This window comes from Sparus aurata, chromosome 14 (assembly GCF_900880675.1).
Source record: "Sparus aurata chromosome 14, fSpaAur1.1, whole genome shotgun sequence".
Lineage (NCBI taxonomy): Eukaryota > Metazoa > Chordata > Actinopteri > Spariformes > Sparidae > Sparus > Sparus aurata.
This window is the reverse complement of record NC_044200.1, coordinates 2,825,679-2,845,256: the sequence shown is the minus strand read 5'-3', so window position 1 is coordinate 2,845,256 and position 19,578 is coordinate 2,825,679. Positions and strand designations below refer to the sequence as shown.

The following is a 19,578-nucleotide window of genomic DNA, read 5'->3' as shown; positions in this document are numbered from 1 at the left end:
AGGTAAAAAAAAACAATGAAAGAAACCTCAGGAAGAGCCACAGAGGAGGATCCCTCTTCCAGGACGGACAGACATGCAATAGATGTTGCGTGTACAGAAAAGAGCAACAATTCACAGTTTACAAGGTACATCAACAGAAGATCTGATACAAGTTATGCAATGTTAGTGGAACCAGGAGATGACCGAGCAGGACGAGACATCACCAAGTGGAGCCCGAGCCAGACGACCTCCTGTCCACCATGATGACCTGGAAGAGGGCAGGCCACACAACATAATTAGTAATAGACAGAGAGAGGCATCAAGATTAACAGAAATATAGATATGAGGAGATAGTGAAGCAGAGGAGAGCAATGATCCAGCAGAGCCCGGGGTGTGACGATCCAGATCAGCCAGTATTTCAAGGCAGCAGGAGCCCGGAAATGGTAGATGGTCCCAGGGGGCCGTGGTCCATCAGAAGGGAGCCTGAAAGAAAGAGGGGAGGAGGAGAAAGAGAAGGAGGAGAGAGAAGAGGAGGGGAGGAGAAAGCTACAGAGAGTGACACAGCTTGCAGCTTGTGGGAACAGACAACAAAAACAAAGGTTAGAGAAATGCAGTATTTATCAGAAAAAACAGATTGTTTCTCGTCGGCAGCACAGTGTAACTCTAGTACTATAGGAACTCATTGAGACTGACACCTAGCCACTGAAGAAGCTTACAGTTGATATCAGGGCTAATTAAAGGCTAAATCGAAGAAGTGAGTTTTGAGATTAGATTTAAAGGCGTCAACAGAGCCAGATTGTCTGATGTCAGCTGGGAGGTTATTCCAGAGGAAAGGAGCCCGATAGGAAAAAGCCCTGCAGCCAGCTGACTTCTTCTTTATCCTGGGAACCAGCAGGAGCCCTGAATTTTGAGAGCGTAATGCCCGAGTTGGAATATATGGTTTAATGAGATCTGACATGTTCGATGGGGCAAGGCTGTGTACAGTTTTGTATGTCATCAGCAGCACCTTAAAGTCTGATCTTAGATGAACAGGGAGCCAGTGCAGAGATGCTAAGATTGGTGTAATATGATCAAATTTTCTTGTACGTGTTAAGACTCTGGCTGCAGCATTCTGAACCATTTGAAGACTTTTGGTGCTCTCACATGGAAGACCTGAAAATAAGGCATTGCAGTAATCAAGCCTAGACGAAACAAAGGCATGAATCAGGATCTCTGCATCCGCGGTGGACAGGAAGGACCTAATTTTAGCTATATTGCGCAGGTGGTAGAAGGCGATCTTGGTAATTTATTTGATGTGCTGATCAAAGGAGAGTGTAGAATCAAAAGTAACACCTAGATTCTTGACAGTTGAGCTTTGAATAATAACACAGTTGACGAGAGTTACAGTCACCTGGTCAACATGGTGTCTCTGTCTGGCGGGGGCGATGACCAGCATCTCAGTTTTTTCCGAATTTAGGAGCAGGAAGTTTTCTGACATCCACTTCTTCACTGCATATAGGCAGGTCTCTAGCTTCGTGATTTGCGATTTGTCATCAGCTTTTAAGGGCACATACAGCTGAGTGTCGTCCGCATAGCAGTGGAAATGTATTCCCATAGCTCCGAATAATTTGGCCGAGAGGTGAAATATATAAAGAGAAGAGCAAAGGGCCCAAAACAGAGCCCTGGGGAACTCCATACTTCACAGCAGTAAAAATTGATGACGTACCATTGTAGGAAACACATTGTGTTCTTTCGGACAGGTACGATTTTAGCCAGGCTAGGGCCAGGCCAGAGATGCCAAATTGACTTATGAGGTGTCTGGATGGCAACACATTCTGATATTTGAATTTACTTAGTGTAGATTAAATGATGATTAATTGTTTCTCCTCATATGAGTTAAAGAGTGCAGACAGAGTGAGGCTCACAGCTCCAGGGGTCCTAAAGTAGTTTTTCAACTGGTGAAGGCTAAAGGTTAGTAGACGGCAGGCCATCATAAAGTACTAAAACCTGAAGTTGGCCCCGTCCAAATGGTGGGAGATGCCCAAACGTTTATGTTCCCATAGAGGGATGGGGAACCCATTTGGGTCATTTTGGGGACAAGACCTACAGTTGACAGCAGCCAGGTCAGATGAGTTAGGGGAGAAGAGTAGAGAAACAGGTCAACTCCTCTTTTAGGCTATTGGATAATATGCCAAAATAACCAATTAGAAGAAGTGGGTGTTTACTGGGAAAGGGGCTCTAAAGGCCTGTGCAGGGAAAGAAACAGGGGTGGCACTTGAAAAACCTCCTAAGAAGCCAAGGCTGAGGTTTTGAAGGAGCAGAGGGCAGAGCATTTTTTGGCATTGTTTTGTCCACAGATTTGATAATATCAGAACACGGCCGCTTCTGATCGGGACTCAAGGCGCTAGATTTTGTTTCAATAAAGATTGCTTCTTCATTCCACCCGCCTTGACTCCGCAGACTCCTTTTATGATCAAACTACACGCCGACACCTTAAAGAAGAGAAGCCCAGAAACCACACTTTCAAGTCTGTCTGACAGTATGCCATGATCTATAGTATCAAATGCAGCACTGAGATCCAGTAACATGAGCACTGAGGTCGAGTTAGAGTCTAAGGTAAGTAGAATGTCATTTACCACTTTAGTAAGGGCGGTTTCAGTGGAGTGACAGGCTCTGAACGCTGACTGAAAAGGTTCCAGGAGATTATTATTGAGTAGGTAGCCTGAAAGTTGTTGGGACACGACTCTTTCTAAGACTTTCGAGAAGAAGGGAAGGTTGGATACTGGTCGATAGTTGTTTAGTGGTCCTGGGTCGAGGTGTGGTTTCTTAAGTAGAGGCTTAACCACAGCAGACTTAAAACTAGAGGGGACAACACCAGTCATGAGAGATGAGTTAACAATATTTAACATTGTAGGTCCCAGTGCTGGCCATAGTTCTTTAAACAGTTTTGCCGGAAAGGGGTCCAGGACGCAGGTAATTGGTTTAGAGGATGAGACAATTTTAGACAGTATCTGAAGGGAGATATTTTTAGAGATAGTGTTTAGAGCTGAGACTAACTGAGAATCGGCAGCAGGACAATTTTTGACAAGGTTTGACGAGGATGCCAGAGATGATGAGTTAATTTTAATTCTGATCTCATCAATTTTATTGCAAAAGAAATCTAAGAAATCATTTGCATTAAAGGGTGCACAGCTCACCGACTGTGGTTTTTGAGTAAGTTTAGCCACAGTGTTAAAGAGAAATCTAGGATTGTGTTTATTATTGTTTATTAGGCTGGAGAAATATGCAGTTCTAGCAGTATTTAGAGCACGCTTATAGTTTAGTACACTATCATGCCAGGCAAGATGAAAAACCTCCAGTTTGGATTTACGCCACACTCGTTCCATTTTCCTGCAGGCCTGCTTGAGATCTCGGGTTTCGTCAGTAAACCAGGGAGTAGATTTCTTTGGTTGTCTTGTCCTGGTAGAGACCGGTGCCACAGAATCGAGGAGCGAAACAGTATGGAATTCACTTAATTCGTGAGGCTTTCCACATGTTTTGTCACAGTCGCAAAGGGAGCCAGGACCCTGGGCACTTTATCACTGAGCGTCGCTGTGATTGCCGGGCTGATATGACGAGAAGTAACAACATTTGTGTCATGGACATACGGACAGGCTAATGACGCTTCAAATGTAATGAGAAGTGGTCCGACACAGCAGAGGAGACAGAAGCGACATTCAGGGCTGACACATCAATTCCATGGGAAATTATCAAATCCAGAGTGTTTCCGCTGGAATGAGTGGGTTCATGGACAAGCTGAATAAAGTTGGAAATATCAAGAAGTCTCAAAAAAGCTTTCCCTAGAGGGTCAGAGGGCTTATTTAAGTGAATATTGAAATCCCCAATGATTAGGATTTTATCTGAACGAGTCACAAGATCTGCAATAAATTCACCAAATTCTTCTAGGAACTGGGAGTAAGGCCCTGGAGGTCTGTACAGTACAACCAGGTGAAAGCCTGTTCCCTGGACAAGGCTGTTACTATTTGATGAGGATGGTTTTAAAACCATAGCCTCAAATGAAGTAAATTTAATATCCTGGTTGGAGCTTAGGCTGAGAATAGATTTGTAGATTAGAGCAACACCTCCCCCCTGTTTAGAGGCCCGAGCAACATGGGCGTAGTTATAGTCAAGAGGAGCGGCTTCATTTAATGGCAGAAAGGTATTTGGTTTCAGCCATGTTTCACATAAACCAATCATGTCCAGCTTATGCTCAGTGATCAAATTATTAATCAGTAAGGCTTTGGTTGACAGTGATCTAATATTGATAAAACCAAATTTGAGGGTTTTAAGCTCATTGGAGCAGTTTCCAGTGACCGGCCGTTTGGTGGAGCTTATGGTAGATAATTTAGGAATTGGAACAAGGTACCTTTTTGTAGTAGTAGGTTTTGGCTGCCTGTGCGGGAAGGGATGACGGGATGCAGTAGTGATTAGCTTTGGTATTTTATTATGTTAGACTGTGTAAGGTGCTTGCTGAGACATTTCCCCACTGTCAGAGGTGGAGATCAAGATTAGATTTTTATGATTTACACATTTTAAGGATGATTCAATGGAAAAGTGGCAAGGGAAGGTGACAGTCTCAATGTTATGAACTAAGCTATCAGTCTGGTACTCTGTGCTATGTCCCTGACCAACCATGTTAACTAGGCTAGTGGACTCCATACCAGCACTAACAATAACACTAGCAGGCTCTCTAGAGACCTGCGACCTGCTGAGTGTTACATCCCTTGTGTCAAACCTGCTTCAAACACCTGTCTATATTGCTAGACAAACCAGCAGCGCCGACTCCAGTAGGATGAAGGCCGTCTGCTCTCAGCAGGTGGGGGCGACCCCAGAAAGAGGGCCAGTTATCCACGAACCTGTATCCCTGCTCCCTACAGTGACGCGCCAGCCAGCGGTTCATAGCTGTAAGCCTACTGTATGTCTCATCATTACCCCGCTGGGGTAAGGGACCAGAGACAATTAATCGATGCCGACACATCTTTCTTGCAGCCTGAAAAGTCCTGGCTAGGCTTTTGTAATCTCAGACTGCTTCTGACGAATATTATTGGCGCCAGCATGAATTACAATGTTGCTGTAGCTTGTGGTGCTGTGTGCCTGAGTTCCCTGTTTAGCCCTGCGTGATGCCAGCACCCTAAGATTAGCCTCTATGTCGGAAGCTCTGGCCCCAGGTAAACAATAAACAGTGGCTGACGACGCTAGCTTAACGTGGCGGGTAATGGAGTCCCCTATCACTAGCGTGTGGAGTTTAGCCCCGTCGGCCGGGGCTGGGGAGGCACGCGAGCCAGCCGTGCTAGCAACTGGGCTAGCAAGGACAGAAAACTGGTTAGCAGTCAGGAGGGGTGACTGCTGACCACCCCACGCAACTGGTGACCTGCTCCTGCGCCCTCTCCTACGCCTCGGCCGAGCAGGAACAAACTCCACAGCAGCTGCCGACGAGACTGGGCTGGTGCTAAGGCTATCAGGCCTGCTATCAGGCCCGGGGCTAACACTATCTGCAGTGTCCGTGTTTCTAGCTAAAAGAAGCTGCTCTAGCTCACGGACACGTCTCTCTAATAGAGACACCCTATCAGTAACTGCAGAACAGTCAGCACAGGCCATCGTAACACTTGTTTATCGAGGCTGTGTTGACTGCGGTGAGAGGCAGAGAAGGAATGAGCTAAGCTAGTTTGAGGAAGCTAACCGGGCAGTAACAAACTACCCAGTAAAAGAGGCTCAATTCAACAAAATACGTACAGGTACACAAAGTCTAGCGTTAGCTACGGTACAACACTTGTATGACTATGAAGACTAAGAAATCGAAGAAGAATAAACAGCTAAGATAGACGGAGAAGGAGAGAGACACAGTAAATACAGCTATCGAGCTCACGGAAGTCCCGGCGTGCGTAACAGGCGGCGTCACAGGTGGCGTCACAGGCGGAGGCGGCGTCTGGTACCTGATTTGATTATAAAAGAAAAGACAGTAAAAGAAAACCAACGTTTCAAAGCAGGTTCTTTGCTGTTTTAAAAGAAACACAAAATAGAAACCTGGTACATTATGTTTAAAAGCATTAAGTTCAAAGGTCTTAACCAGTTGGACAGAAACAAACAAAACTGTTTAGTGCTGTAATTGTGTGTTGGGCCTCGTGCCCTCATGCACATGTCTCAAACAAAGAGACCAAGAGAGGCCTGTAGTTGAAGCCAGAAGCCTAACTTCTAGGGCATCACATGAGGAACTACCGAACAAAGAACAGGGTAAAAGGCCCACCAGGTGCGAAAAACATGACCAGGTTGACCTGCCCCCAAGACGTCACCCGGTCCCTATTGGCTGTGAGCCCGGAAGCTCCGCCAGGATCACAATGACGTCACTCCCACATTAAAAAGGTCACGGAGCAATCCTGCTCTTTGTATTCCGGGAGCTTATGTTGTGAAGAGACTTTGGTTTCACGCAACTGCTGCCATAAGGGTACAACTTTGAGAAACGTTTTTCATTTTTGCTTGAGCTAATTTCAGTGTCCTCCTCACTGGACGAGACAGAGACTGTTTTTGTTTCACTTTCATTTTTGTTCGAATGTTCATCATAATTGTTTTGGATCCCGAGAGGAACGCTGTACAACCCAGCCGTTTCCTCACCGCCTGCAGAAGGAAGAGAGTATCTTTAGAGGGAGACTAGATCCCCGAGGTCCGTCCCTTCCATCGAGTCGACATATCACTGTGAACAGCCTGCCGTCAGCAGTTTAGGACGCTAACGCTGATCCCACGCTCGCCTCCCGAACGAGTTGGAGCTCCGAGTTAGACGGGCACCCACGCTACTGCAACAAGCAGCAAGCAAGTAAGAGGCTTTTGTTTGGGCAGAAACAGATAGTATATAGCGTGTTTTTCTTTGTTGTGCTTTTTATTTTGTTGTGAAAGGATCGCAGAGTCCGATTTACGGTTACCCGTACTGTGTGCTAACTGTGTTTGCTACACTCGCTAGGAGCTCATTCAGGCTAATCCAGCCTGTACGGTCTTGCTGCCGTGTGTGACCACAATACGTCGTATTCCCGCTCGATCAGCGGACGATACACGAACCTCGATTCACTTGCCGGCCACTGTCCAAGGGAGAAACGACCGCTGTGCACCACATGGTCGTTGTGTTTGTTTCTTTGTTGACTGCTAAGCCCGCTTAGCTTCTTCCCTCTTTTACTAACACACACACGCACACGCCTAGATACACGTACTCTTTAGGGCGATTTGTTGTAAACTTATAGTTAACAACCCCGCTATAACATAAGACGTGTGTCCAGCATATTCCCTTTATTGACTTTAAAGACAGACTTCCCCGGTAGCACGGTTACCTTTTTGGGACAGTGGCTATCATCCCTGTAAATTCACCCCTCGTGTGACCAAACCGCACACGAGATCAAAGACGGTGCAACCGCTGCCTTTGTTCAAACCACGCGCGCACGTGTAGTGATCACCTTTGGTCAATACAGTCACTGCCGCCATTTTTGACTTCCAGGTATATGAATCAGTGAATCTGAATTCATCATCTCGGAATTCGCATTCTCGCGTGACACAAAGTCACGTCCAGTGTTTCCTGTAGTCTCTCTGACGAGACTTCCCAAGTCACGCCCACTAATTTGTAGTCCGGCGAACGTGACTTCCCAAGCCACGTTTGGCCATCTTTGTAGTCTTTATTGGGGACTTCCTGCCATACACACACACACACACACACACACACACACACACATGACTCCACCCAGGTATCTGTTTGGCTTGCTTATGTTTTGATGTTGCTAGTTGTTGAAGGAAACTGTTGTTTGTTAAAGTAGGTGGTTTGTTCTGTGGAGAAAAGCTTTAATAAACACTGTTGATTTTAACTGAGCAGCATCTGTGATTATTTTGCACAGTCCCATATTGTAATAACTCCTGGTTGAGATGGTCAGTGCTCGGATTCACACCTTCCCTCTTGTCTAATTATTGATATTTTCATAGTATTGACAAGTTGACTAACTTTCAGGCTATGAGACTAAAAGGTAAATCATTTGATTATTGATCCCTGATACCAGGGTGGTGCCCCGTGTTCATTAATGACTCATAGTTACCTAGGTTTCATTAATCAACTATAATAATTTGTAATTAATTAATAATAACATATTAATCAATAATCAATAATCAATAACGATTCCCAACATGTGATTTGAGAGCAAAAACAGCTCAGCCATAAAGCAGTCAACCACGCAATTGCACAGAGCAGGGCCAGCGAGTGCTGACGCACCTTTAATCTGCTGCATCACTTACAACAGAGTTTCAAACTGCCTCTGAAAGCTAAATTAGCATAGGAACTGTGCAAAAAAGTATAGCAGCAGCTTGAGTTTCCCTTTTTCTTTGTTAAAGTTTCACATCAGTATCAACCAATTTTACAACAGATAGGTCTCAACACATTTGACATATGAACAGTTTTACAGTTTCTCTTTCTTTCCCTCTTATATCCCAATCCCCACTCATCTCTCAATCTGTCACTCTCTTCTCACCTCTTTGATCTCTCTGCATTCAGAGTCACAATATCACATGGTATAGCTTAATTTGCATGCAATTGGTTTGTGGATTTCCCGAGCCGCTAAATTAGTACCGTAAAGTCTACAAAAACTGCACTGGTCAAAATAGAAGCCCCCGGTCAAAATTTGAAATACTTAAATAATTTATTGACTATAGGTCCAGGTCTGTATCGGACGGCGTCTGGTTCCAGACTCTGACCTGCGGCCTGCCTGTTACTTACCTATGATGTAAAGCATGCTGGAAATGAAAGTGAAAATATGTCCTTTGAAGGGATGAATCATGCTTTACATGATGAGCCAAACAAGTGCAGTTTGGGGAGAGCCCTTTCCGGTACCAACATGACTGTGCCCCTATGCATGAAGCAAGTTCCATAAGGACATGGTTAGATGACCTTGGTGTGAAGGAATTTAATTGATCTGCCAAGGACTGACCTTTAACCCACTGAACACCTTTGGGAGGACTTATCAAGGTTCAGGGTTCATCTGTCATTCTAAAACAAAGGGTTGTACATCAAAATGTTGAGTTGTAGCCCCTTTATACGTCACAAGACTAACTCATTTTGATGATGCAGTGTTGAGGGTAAGTTAAGAAGCCTCACAGCTGCTCTGTAATCTGGTGGTATGGCAGCAAATACATTTGTATCTGTTGGCAGCAGGGTGAACAGACTGTGTTTTGGTGGGTCTTGTCGTTTAGCATCCTTTGGGCTCTGTGCAGACATCTCACTTCACTGATGCTCTGTAGATGGTACAAGTGATGTTTTGGGCAGAAAAAAATGTTTAAATATCGTTATGAACGTGCAATGTAACAGTTTGAGTTTTAAAGTAGTGTTTTGAAATTGTGGAATTGTTACTTGACTTTGTAATCTGATGAACCTCCCCTTTGTTCTCCTTTTGGTGCTCAGCCCATCGTTAGAGGATATTAATTGTGTCTAGCCAGATTTCCAACAGTGGAAGGGGTGCTTCAGGGATTTCTGGAGGTCACTGATGTTATGAGCTAGGGCAACACCAGCACAGCTCCATAATGTTGCATTTGCAATTTGGTTTTGTTCAATCCTCTGCAGACGCTTACGTGGGTGTTCGCTCCTTCACTCCTCCGCTCCATCGCTCAAAGTTATACCAGACAGCTCTGCTCAAAGACCGCTCTCCGCTCACCTAAAATTAAATTCAGCTCCGGTGAAATCGCTCCACGCTCGCTCAAATTTAAATTTGGGAGCAATTCCTGACATTGCACCTATATGACCTGTCTGCTTGCTTTTCGAAATATTTTACAAACTCCATCTCTCAACGAATGACCTCTGACGTAGGCTAACCCTTGAAGGCACACGTGAGTCTGTGTGGACTTGTGCATGCCCTAGACTTGTGGAGAGTGGTATCGGAACGGAACTGGAGTGAAACAGAACCATCGCTCTCTCATAGAATCACACTTACACTTCTAGAAAAAACCTGAGGGGTTAACCTTTCCAATGGAAAGGTAACACCTCCAACCACCTCCAACCAAGCACATCCCTGAGTCTCAAACTATGTGGTAGCTACCATGCTTTTAATTTCGGTAGGCTATGTTGTTTTGGAAAAAGAACCTTAAAATGTACACTTCTCTGGATTAGAGCAGAATCCAATGTGATTCTAGATGTATATTCCTCCAGAAGGTCTGGCTCTGCCCCTGACCCTCACTTGAGAGCTGGCCTGCTGTAAGCAGCTCAGTTTTGGCCCTCCCCACACAACATGTTTTGATAGAGAGACCCCTAGCAGGCACAAATGACATATTGTGTATTTAAATAACAGGGTTCGTACGGGAGCTTGAAATCTGTGAAAGTGCTTGAATTTCAATGTTGTGTTTTCAAGGTCTGAAAAGTGCTTGGATTTTAGTTTAGGTGCTTGAAAGTGCTTAAAACTCTGTTTCTTTCACAAAATTGAGATCAGATTTGATAGTTTGCTTATAACAAGGAGAAATAAAATCAGTAAGAGAACCGTATGTGGAGATGTTTCCTCCTGGGCTCCGCTGAGCCTCTCTGCTCTTCTCTGCGACCTGCTGGTCTGTGTGTGACCCCGCCCCGCCCCCTTCGAAGAGAGACGGCAGGAGATGACAAAATGCCGGGAGGCTCATGTGTTAACGAGTGTTGGCTTGAAAATGATAACTACAAACTATGGTTAAGATAAGGACTGAATCAAAGAGTGGCCTCATGCAAAGTCTGCAAAAACGATTTGATGATTTGTGCAATGGGAGAGTCTGCGCTCCAGTCACATGAAATGTAAGTTAACTTAAGACTTGAGTAACTAAGGCCAACGCTGCACGTTAACACTTTGTTTATGTTAACCGTTAACGTTTGCTAAATTAGCGTTTTTACAGACAACAATTATTATTGTCCAAGTTAACATGTTAATTATAGACATAAACTACTAAACTATAGAAAAAACGTACGCGTTAACGCATGTGATTAATATATTAATATGGAAACCATAATATGCTAAAGAATAATTAACGCACCATTAATCATGTTACGTGACCTCGTTAGGTTAGTGCTTGATTGTCTGTATGCAGTCTGTGGCCTGTGTGTCGTCACACATGCAGTCTGTGGCCTGTGTGTCGTCACACATGCAGCCTGGTAGCAATAGAGAAGTATGGCTGAGGAGAAGGAGTGGAAGTGTGAAAAGGGAATGTTCACTTTTCTCCACTTTTCATTACTTACTTCTATTAAAGTAAAATTAGATGGAAGCCAAGACTTCTTACAGATAGGTGACACATTTTGACAGTGTTGGGCAAGTTACTCCAAACATGTATCACATTATTTATTTATTACTTGTTACTGTCATTTCAGTAACTTTATTACATTATAATATTACTGTGTAAACATTTGCACAGATTTTTCCTCCCCTGCTAATCTTGCGGTGTTGGCAAATTTGTATAAAAACAACACACCACTTAATTTTGGGTTTAAAATGCACTGTAACGTGCGTTACTGAGATTTGTACCGAGGAAAATATTACCTTTTTTTTTTTTAATGCCTTACATTACTGCGTTACAGCAAAAAGTTATGCACTTCAGTAATTGCATTACTTTTGTAACGTGTTACTCCCAACACTGCATTTTGAACATAAAAATGTATGTTAAAAAAGGAAATTACTGGGTGCTCTCAGGTCTCTCTTTGTCTCGGTGCAAGTGTGCCTGAAGAACGCCAAGTGGCTTCCCTCTTTTTTGGATAAAACTTTGTGTTCACCTTTAATTTCTAAACTTTTTGCTGTTATGAAACATAATTTTAAATGTTTGCAGCATAATACAATGTACATAATTGTGATAAAAAAGTGAAAAAAAAATAAGTATGAGTATATATGTTCCTGTAGATATGTATTTTACCCCAGCGATAAGGTGCTGGAAAAATGTGAAAATTACCCTTAGAAGTGCTTGAAAAGTGCTTGAATTTGACGAACGTGTACGAACGAAATGTGTACGAACCCTGGTTTCTGACAGGAGACGCCTCTGGGTTCTGTCATCATTGATCCCACACACGATCCTGTCTCTTAACATCTGTTGCAGGATGTTGCCGTAGTTACAATCTTGTGCTAAACGGCGTAGCTCGGCCACATATTTCATGACTGTCTCGTTGGGCTCGTTTTTACGAGAGTCAAATTTGTACCTTTGCACAATTTCGCTTTGCTTTGGATCAAAGTGATTTTACATCAGTAGTACAAGCTCTTGGAAGGATTTATCTTTCGGCTTGTCTGGGCTGAGGAGGTTGCCCATCATGCTGTAGGTCAACGCTCCTACGACACTTATCAGTATAGCTTTTTGCCTGTCTGCATCATCTGTTTCATTGGCCACGAAAAATTGCTCAGGTATTACAGTATACTCGTCCCAGGTCTGATTCTTGAGGTCAATCGCTGCTAGTGTGCCAATTGTAGCCATACCTCTCTTCTTAGCCAACGACTAATTGCAGTCCTTGCTAGCTCCGGACATTTAACAAACTCCCTCGTCTGTTTTTTTTTTTTTTCTTGTCCTTCTGACGGCTGTCCACCCCAGACTAATCCTCGTCGCAAAAAAGATGTTGTATCTTAATAAATAATCCACTGTCCACACGAAAATGGTCTTTCCAAAAAGGTCTTTACTGAACCACTTGCAGCATAGCACATGTACAACTCTGGCTACGTGCCGTCAGCCTTCTACTTCTACTGCAGGCATAATATGAACCTTGGCCACTTAAACGGTCTCAGTCCGCCCTCTAATGGACTCTTATAGATAATTCAACATAACACCCATGATGCTCTCTGCAGGGGGTATCACTGTAACCCATGTCAATAGTTAAGTATGCAAACATCAAATGATTAGCTGCGATACCACTTAAACGATAGCTTATGTTCTATCCATCAACATCCTGAGGCATAATAATTGCAAAGTCTAACCTGAGGACTCACGTTGTAACCTGAAGCTGCTCCACGGAGTGTCCAGTGACACCTGTAGCTGCTGCCGGATGTATAGCAACGATGCCGCCACTCACTGTAACCTGTGGCCTGTAGCTTGCTGCAGGATGAGAAGCACCGCTACTCATCAGTAGCCCGTAGCTTGTAGCTTGCTGCAGGATAAGAAGCACTGCTGCTCATAGTAGCTTGTAGCTTGCTGCACGATGGGAAACACTGCCACTCATCAGTAGCCTGTAACTTGTAGCTTGTAGCCTGCTGCAGGATGGGAAACACCGCTGCTCGTCGTAGACTGTGGCCTGTAGCTTGTAGTTTGCTGCTGGATGGGAAACACCGCCGCTCGTAGTAGCTTGTAGCTTGCTGCATGATGGGAAACACTGCTGCTCGTCGTAGCCTGTAGCTTGTAGCTTGTTGCGGGGATGTGAGACAACGTTGCACTCTGATGTCTCCTGATGGTTTAGGACAGTTATATAATGGTCACAATTCATACAGATGTCTTTTCAGGGTTTATTTGCTCCTTTTCTCTGACTCAGCAGACACCCAAACACCGTGAAAACTACAACAAAAATAAAAAACTAAGGTTTCAAAAATCACATACAGTACATAAGCCAGTGTCCATTAAACATACAAAGGAAATTACCGTGTGCGCCTCTTGGACCACATGTAGAGCAACTTATCTCTGGAGTGGCTTCTTCATCGACAACCGCTCTGTTCTTACCCAAAATGCCACTGAAATGACCTCACCACATGACCTCACATTTCCCAAAATGCTCTGCAATATATAGTTATACTTATGTCAAATATCTTTTAGACATGGCTTAAATGATCTTCTACTTATAACAGAAACATACACAACAAACACATCAAACTGTCTCTGAGACAGTTACATGTCCCATGACATGATTGATATCGAAGCCACCATTTTTACTCTACAGTGTGTTGATTGAAGGACATTTTCTTGCAATGGAGTACTTTTACTTAACTGAAGGATGTGAGGACTTCTCCCATCAATAACCATGACTTCTGACAGACACTGTGACATGACTTGAACCTCCTTAGGCAAGTCCTGTTGGATTTTAAGTCCAGCTCCACCCACTCAGCCATCAGCGCTCTACAGCATCCAAATATTTCTATTTTGTTGTTGATACAATCTATCATTACTTAAGAGAACAACACTGACTCTGCTAATGATCATGTGATTGATCTGACATCAGGACTCAATTATGATTGAGCCGTCGGCCAGCAGCAACAGAGATAAGAAGTGTTGTGAGGCAAGAAAGAATGTATATGTGTGTGTGTGTTTGTGATTGGTTGGTTTGGTGGGGGTTTATGCCTGTGTTTGGGAGCACTTAATCGACTTCATTTCTTGTTGCTCAGCCTGTTTCGAATTAGACATCTGAAGCTTGCTTAGAAGTTTCTCCCTCAGCACATGGTAGAAATCAACAAGCTTGTGTGTGTGTGTGTGTGTGTGTGTGTGTGTGTGTTTGTGATTGGTTGGGGGGTTGGGGTTTCTTGTTTTTCAGCCTGCTCTTTCCCTCAGCAGTGAGCACATGGTAGAAATTAACAAGCTTGTGTGTGTGTGTGTGTGTGTGTGCGCGTCTGCGTGTGCTAGAATTTGATGTGTGTGATTTGCTTCTGGTACATGCCCTGGCCTGACTGTGTGTGTGCATGCTTGTGTTTCTCTACGTGCAAATTCACACGCATACCTTGTTGTCTGAAGCCTGAGCAGCTCCACAAAGAAAGAAACCATTTTAATGCAGCAACATCTGATCAGAAGTATAACTGTGAATGAAGTCAGACAAGTGCAGGACTTTTACGACTGTGTGGATAAACCTACAGCATTATTTTAGACATTGATGGTCCTATCCACGCCCCGACATGCAGACTGGACATACAGGTTTTTCAGCCTCATTGATTTGCCTTTTGCTTGTGATTTCAGAAGCAATAGCACAATCAGAGGACAACATGGAGGCAAAGGCAGCAGCTTCTGAGGTGAGACACACATCGCAACGGATTTTTAGTAGTTTGTACTTGAGAAGAATGATGTGTATAATCAACTGTCTCTTGACATTCACCAGGAAAATGCATATATAAATCAGGTATACATAAGGGAAATTCTCCTTGTTTGAGCTAATTCTCCAAATAAATTTAGACTCAGCATGATGAATCAGATCTCTTTAATGCTGCATGGAAAGAAGATCCAGTGTGTTCTCTGCAGTCTTCTAAATGTTTCCGAGTTAAATACAACAGAATTGTGTGATCATGCCTTGCCCAGGACAGTGACCATTTGCTGTTTTATTTGAATGTAAATCTACCTTCCTGTAAACAACTCAGGCAGAGAGAATCCCCCCTCATATGACTCCCTGACCTGTTCTTATACTAATAAACCTCCATACCTTAGGTGAAGAGGAATCTCCCCTCCCCTCACATCCTGTTCTCTGCCATACACTGATTACTGAATTCAAAACTATTTAATTTTCCACATCCTGCTACGCTGATACTGTGTCTGTGTGACTGTTTTCATGTCAGGTGCAACAGAAGCATACTGACAGAAAACTAAACAAAAAACATGTCATTTATAATTTGACTGTCATGGCAACAAGTGAGGATAGTTGTATTGAATTACTCCAAGTGGAAATGTGGAAAAAAATCCCTTTCATTATGTGAAAAACTGCTACACTTAAAGGTCCCATATTATGAAAAACTTGTTTTCTCTGGTCTCTACATATATAAACTGGTCCTCCCTGAGCCTACCAACTCCCAGAATGAGGAAAGCAAACGAGTCCTGCATTTTCTCTGCAGGCCACCCACTGGTAAAACAGCGCTCCTACAGGCTGTTTAGATTCAGCTCCTTTTGTTACGTAATGAAAGGAGAGCTGTTCATAGGCCGGCCTCCTCTGTCTGATGATAGCAGATATCCGAGAGGGGGGCGTCCATCCCCGAGGTGAAGTTCGATGTGTCCAGCAGTAAGCTAGTAGTGTTTTGCAATGTCGTTGCTCAGAGCTAGACAAGCAAATTGTTCTGTTGTTGGTTGTATAAATCAACGTAAGTGCCCATATTCTGTCCCAGCTACAGTACTGCTGAAGAGACAGTGGTTGCATTTAATTTTTAATGACAACGTGCCGGCTACGCTTCCCGTTAGTTTGTATGTGTGTGCACTTCACGTCGGACTGCTTCAGTAACGAGGGTCAGTACAAAGCTGGCTTTGCCTCGACACTGACCCTCGTAGAAGGATCAGTCCCAAACATACGGGACCCAGCAACTGCACTTGAGCCACAGGTAAGTGTCGCCGCGTTTGAATAATATTTTCAGTTGCCCATGAGCACGGTGAGGTCAGCTTGAAATTGGCTAACTAGTTAGCGCCGCTTCAGTCCGCGTTGCAATGGCGTTTGAAGCTAATTTAATGTTAATAATATTACGAGGGAGCTTGGTTGTCACAGTAAAAAGTCTGGAGACACGTACAGACTGGCGAACAGTGTCCAAGAGTTTGGAGACTGTGTTGGAGTCAAACACAGCTTTCGCTAGCTGTTAGCCGTTAGCTACATGGTTGTACCTGTAACAACACATACGAACAAACTAAGTAACATATTCAGACACACTAACCATTCTGAAATATCCTGCAGCTGAAATATGCTACCGCTAGCTTAAGCAGCATCCTCTCCCTGAGAGGGGCGTGTAACAGGCAAGGCAGGCAGTTGACAGACAGAGCTCATTAGCATTTAAAGGTGCAGGCACAGAAACAGCCTGCTCTCAGTAGAGCTCACTTGTGCAACTTTTATACAGCTAAAATTCAGGATCACGGATGGGGCAATACATTTCCAGTACATTGTTGTTGGACTTCTGACAGCTGTGTGAAATTGCTGAAAAACAGTATAATATGGGACCTTTAAACAAACACTCTAATCAGCGATTATGGCAATACAGTGACATTCTTGTCCTTGTTTTTTGTTGGACTTGTATTTCAGTGACACTTTATTTGACAGGTCCACTAATTTCATGGTAAGTAGCTGGTCATTACCAAGTAACGTATTTGAAATTCTTTGACTACAGAATGTATTGAAAATAACCCGCACCATTTAGCAATAATATGTATTATAATAGCTGGCAACTTCCTCAGTTAGTTTCTGTCTAACTTCCCCTCAGCAGATGTCAAACTGAAGTGAGTTGTTGCAGCTTCATCTGTAGGTTTCTGTAGGTCAGCACACTGAGGTAAGGGGAAGTTAGACAGAAACTAGGCTATTGTTGGAAATGAAAATGTCACATCAGTGTGTGTATGTGTGTGTATAGAGATAGAAGAGAGAGAGAGAATAACAGATAGATAGAGGGAGATAGAGAGATATAGGAGAGGATATAGATAGAGAGATATATAGGGGATATAGAGAGATAGATATATAGAGGATAAAAGAGATATAAATATAGATATATAGATAGAGATAATAGAGATAGATATAGAGTATAGATAGTGATATATAAAGAGATAAAATATATATAAAGATATATATATATATATAAGATATATCTAGATATAATATATAGATAAAACATATACAAATATATATATATATATATATAGATATAAATATATAAAATAGATATATATATATATATATAATATATATATATAATAAATATATATATATATATATATAGATATATATATATATATAAATATTATATATATATATTATATATATATATATATATAGGCCATAAATGTATTATACATGTACTATTCACTATTATTATTTCCAGTAGACTCTAATTCTGTTAGCTGTCCTTGACTCTGTCCAGACAGCCGTCCGTTGGTCCCAGTCTCTGTGTGCTGGTGAACAACAGTATGTCCGTCAGAGGAAACAAGTGGTGCTAAAGACACTCAGCAGCCTGGGAATCAACTGTACTGCAGTAAGAAATTAACCTATCACACTTCAGGACAGGCTATGTCTTTGTCTCCTGTACACGTATATAATGATGCGATGGCATCTCTTTACATTCTACCAAAGTCTTTTTCCTCCATGATTTCTATGAGCACTTTTGTGAGGCTTTAGAGACCCATCAGGAACAGAGTGGATTTAAGTGCTTCTTCAAGTCATTTAAAGCTGCTGTAAGTGATCTTGTTAAAATCAAAATTTTTAAGAATTAAATAGCTCTGTATTCCAACTGAATCTCTGTTAAAGACTGTTTGTTCCTGTCTGCACAGAGAGCAGAAACCCCCCTGCTCATTCATGTGGAGAGGTAGAGAGGAAGCTGGGGAGAGCTCACTGTAATACACACAAGCAGTTAGCTAAACCAATGATAACACCAACAGCACCTATAAGGTAACTTTTAGATGGTAAATAGTAGAGATGCACCGATCGATCGGCAACCGATCGCAATCAGGCCAAATCAGGCCGATCAGATGACGTTTCAATATAGAGACAGTGCATTAACTGCATGCAGGGTGGGAATTTCACGGCGGCCATGGCCGCTGTTGCCCCGCACTTTGGCCTTGATGCAGCGTGAAAAAAAACTCATCGTACAGCCACAGTGGCCTCTGTGCCCCTGGCCCGGTCAGCGTAGCGGGCTTGCCTTTAATTACAGCCACCTGAGTGCACAGTAGTCACTCACAGTAACTTCAGTGAGTCCGCGGTTCGAGCAGGTGGAGTCTCATCATCACGATGATCTCACGTGAAAGCCTCTCAAACAGCAGCAGCATCTCAAAACAGAAGTACGAAACTTACAGCACAGCGAGCGAGCTCAGCCGGTTTTGATATGATAACTAACTGACTTATGTGGTAGGTTTTAGTTTGGTAAAGTTGGAAATATATTCACAGATTCGAACTTCCCGGATCAATAACTCATAAGTGAAACCTTGTTAAAACACAAACGACGGAACTTTCCTACCGTAGTGAGGAAGACAACGAGCTACAACCGTATTTTCATCTAAACAAGTGTCTGGACATTAACTCTGGTCTGTATGGTCAGCCAGCTGTGAGACGAGGGCGCAGGGACCGTCTACAAAGTGCAGCACTGAAAAGAGAAACTACAAAAAAATTCAATAACTTCACTATTATTCAGAGTGTAGTGCCACCAAAATCACTCCACACATCCATGGTCTCCTGCTGTTATTCTACATTTTTTTGTTTGGAAAAAATGTGCTTTGCCATAATTTTGGGGAATTTCTATTGGGAGAAATATTCAATAACACTAATATTCAGTGTGGTGTCACAAAAATCACCTCACTCTAACCCTACTTAACAAAAACTACTTTCTAATGTAACTTTAACTTGATTTTGGTATTAGAAAATTTGTTAATACATAATCCATGTCTTATTATAAATTAGGATGTTATGGTATCAGTCTGAAAGGTAAATCAACACATTTTACTCAGTGGCCTTTGTGCCCTGTCATGTGGCCTTGGTGCCCCTGAAAACAAAAGTGCAGGCCAAATGGACTTGCCCCTAAAATGACAAAATTCCCATCCTGACTGCATGCATTCCCACTAGTAAGCTACAGTTACTCTATGTAAGCTGAGTCCAAGTTGTCTCTAAGAGAGTCTCTAGAGTGTGAAATATTGCACATTGCCTCAGCCTGCAATAAAACGGTGGTCAATTCATGATACTTTCTCATCTCCTAATTTTAATACTTAATAATACAATGTCAATGTTGTGTAAGAAGA

General features: G+C 42.9%; 1 protein-coding gene across 3 annotated transcripts in view; it reads left to right on the top strand.

The window, feature by feature from the left end:
• Nucleotides 1-6,362: 6,362 nt before the first annotated feature.
• LOC115595921 (cytosolic phospholipase A2 gamma-like) overlaps nt 6,363-19,578 on the top strand; it is a 48,911-nt gene continuing 35,695 nt past the window's right edge. Inside the window, exons 1-3 of one of the 3 annotated variants that reach the window (XM_030440771.1) lie at nt 6,363-6,805; nt 14,863-14,915; nt 17,715-17,825. In XM_030440771.1, the coding sequence (XP_030296631.1) occupies nt 14,889-14,915; nt 17,715-17,825 (138 nt within the window). In that variant the 5' untranslated portion in view covers nt 6,363-6,805; nt 14,863-14,888. Of the gene's footprint in view, nt 6,806-14,640; nt 14,916-17,714; nt 17,826-19,578 lie in introns of those variants that run through there. The other 2 variants (XM_030440769.1, XM_030440770.1) reach the window with 2 other exon arrangements.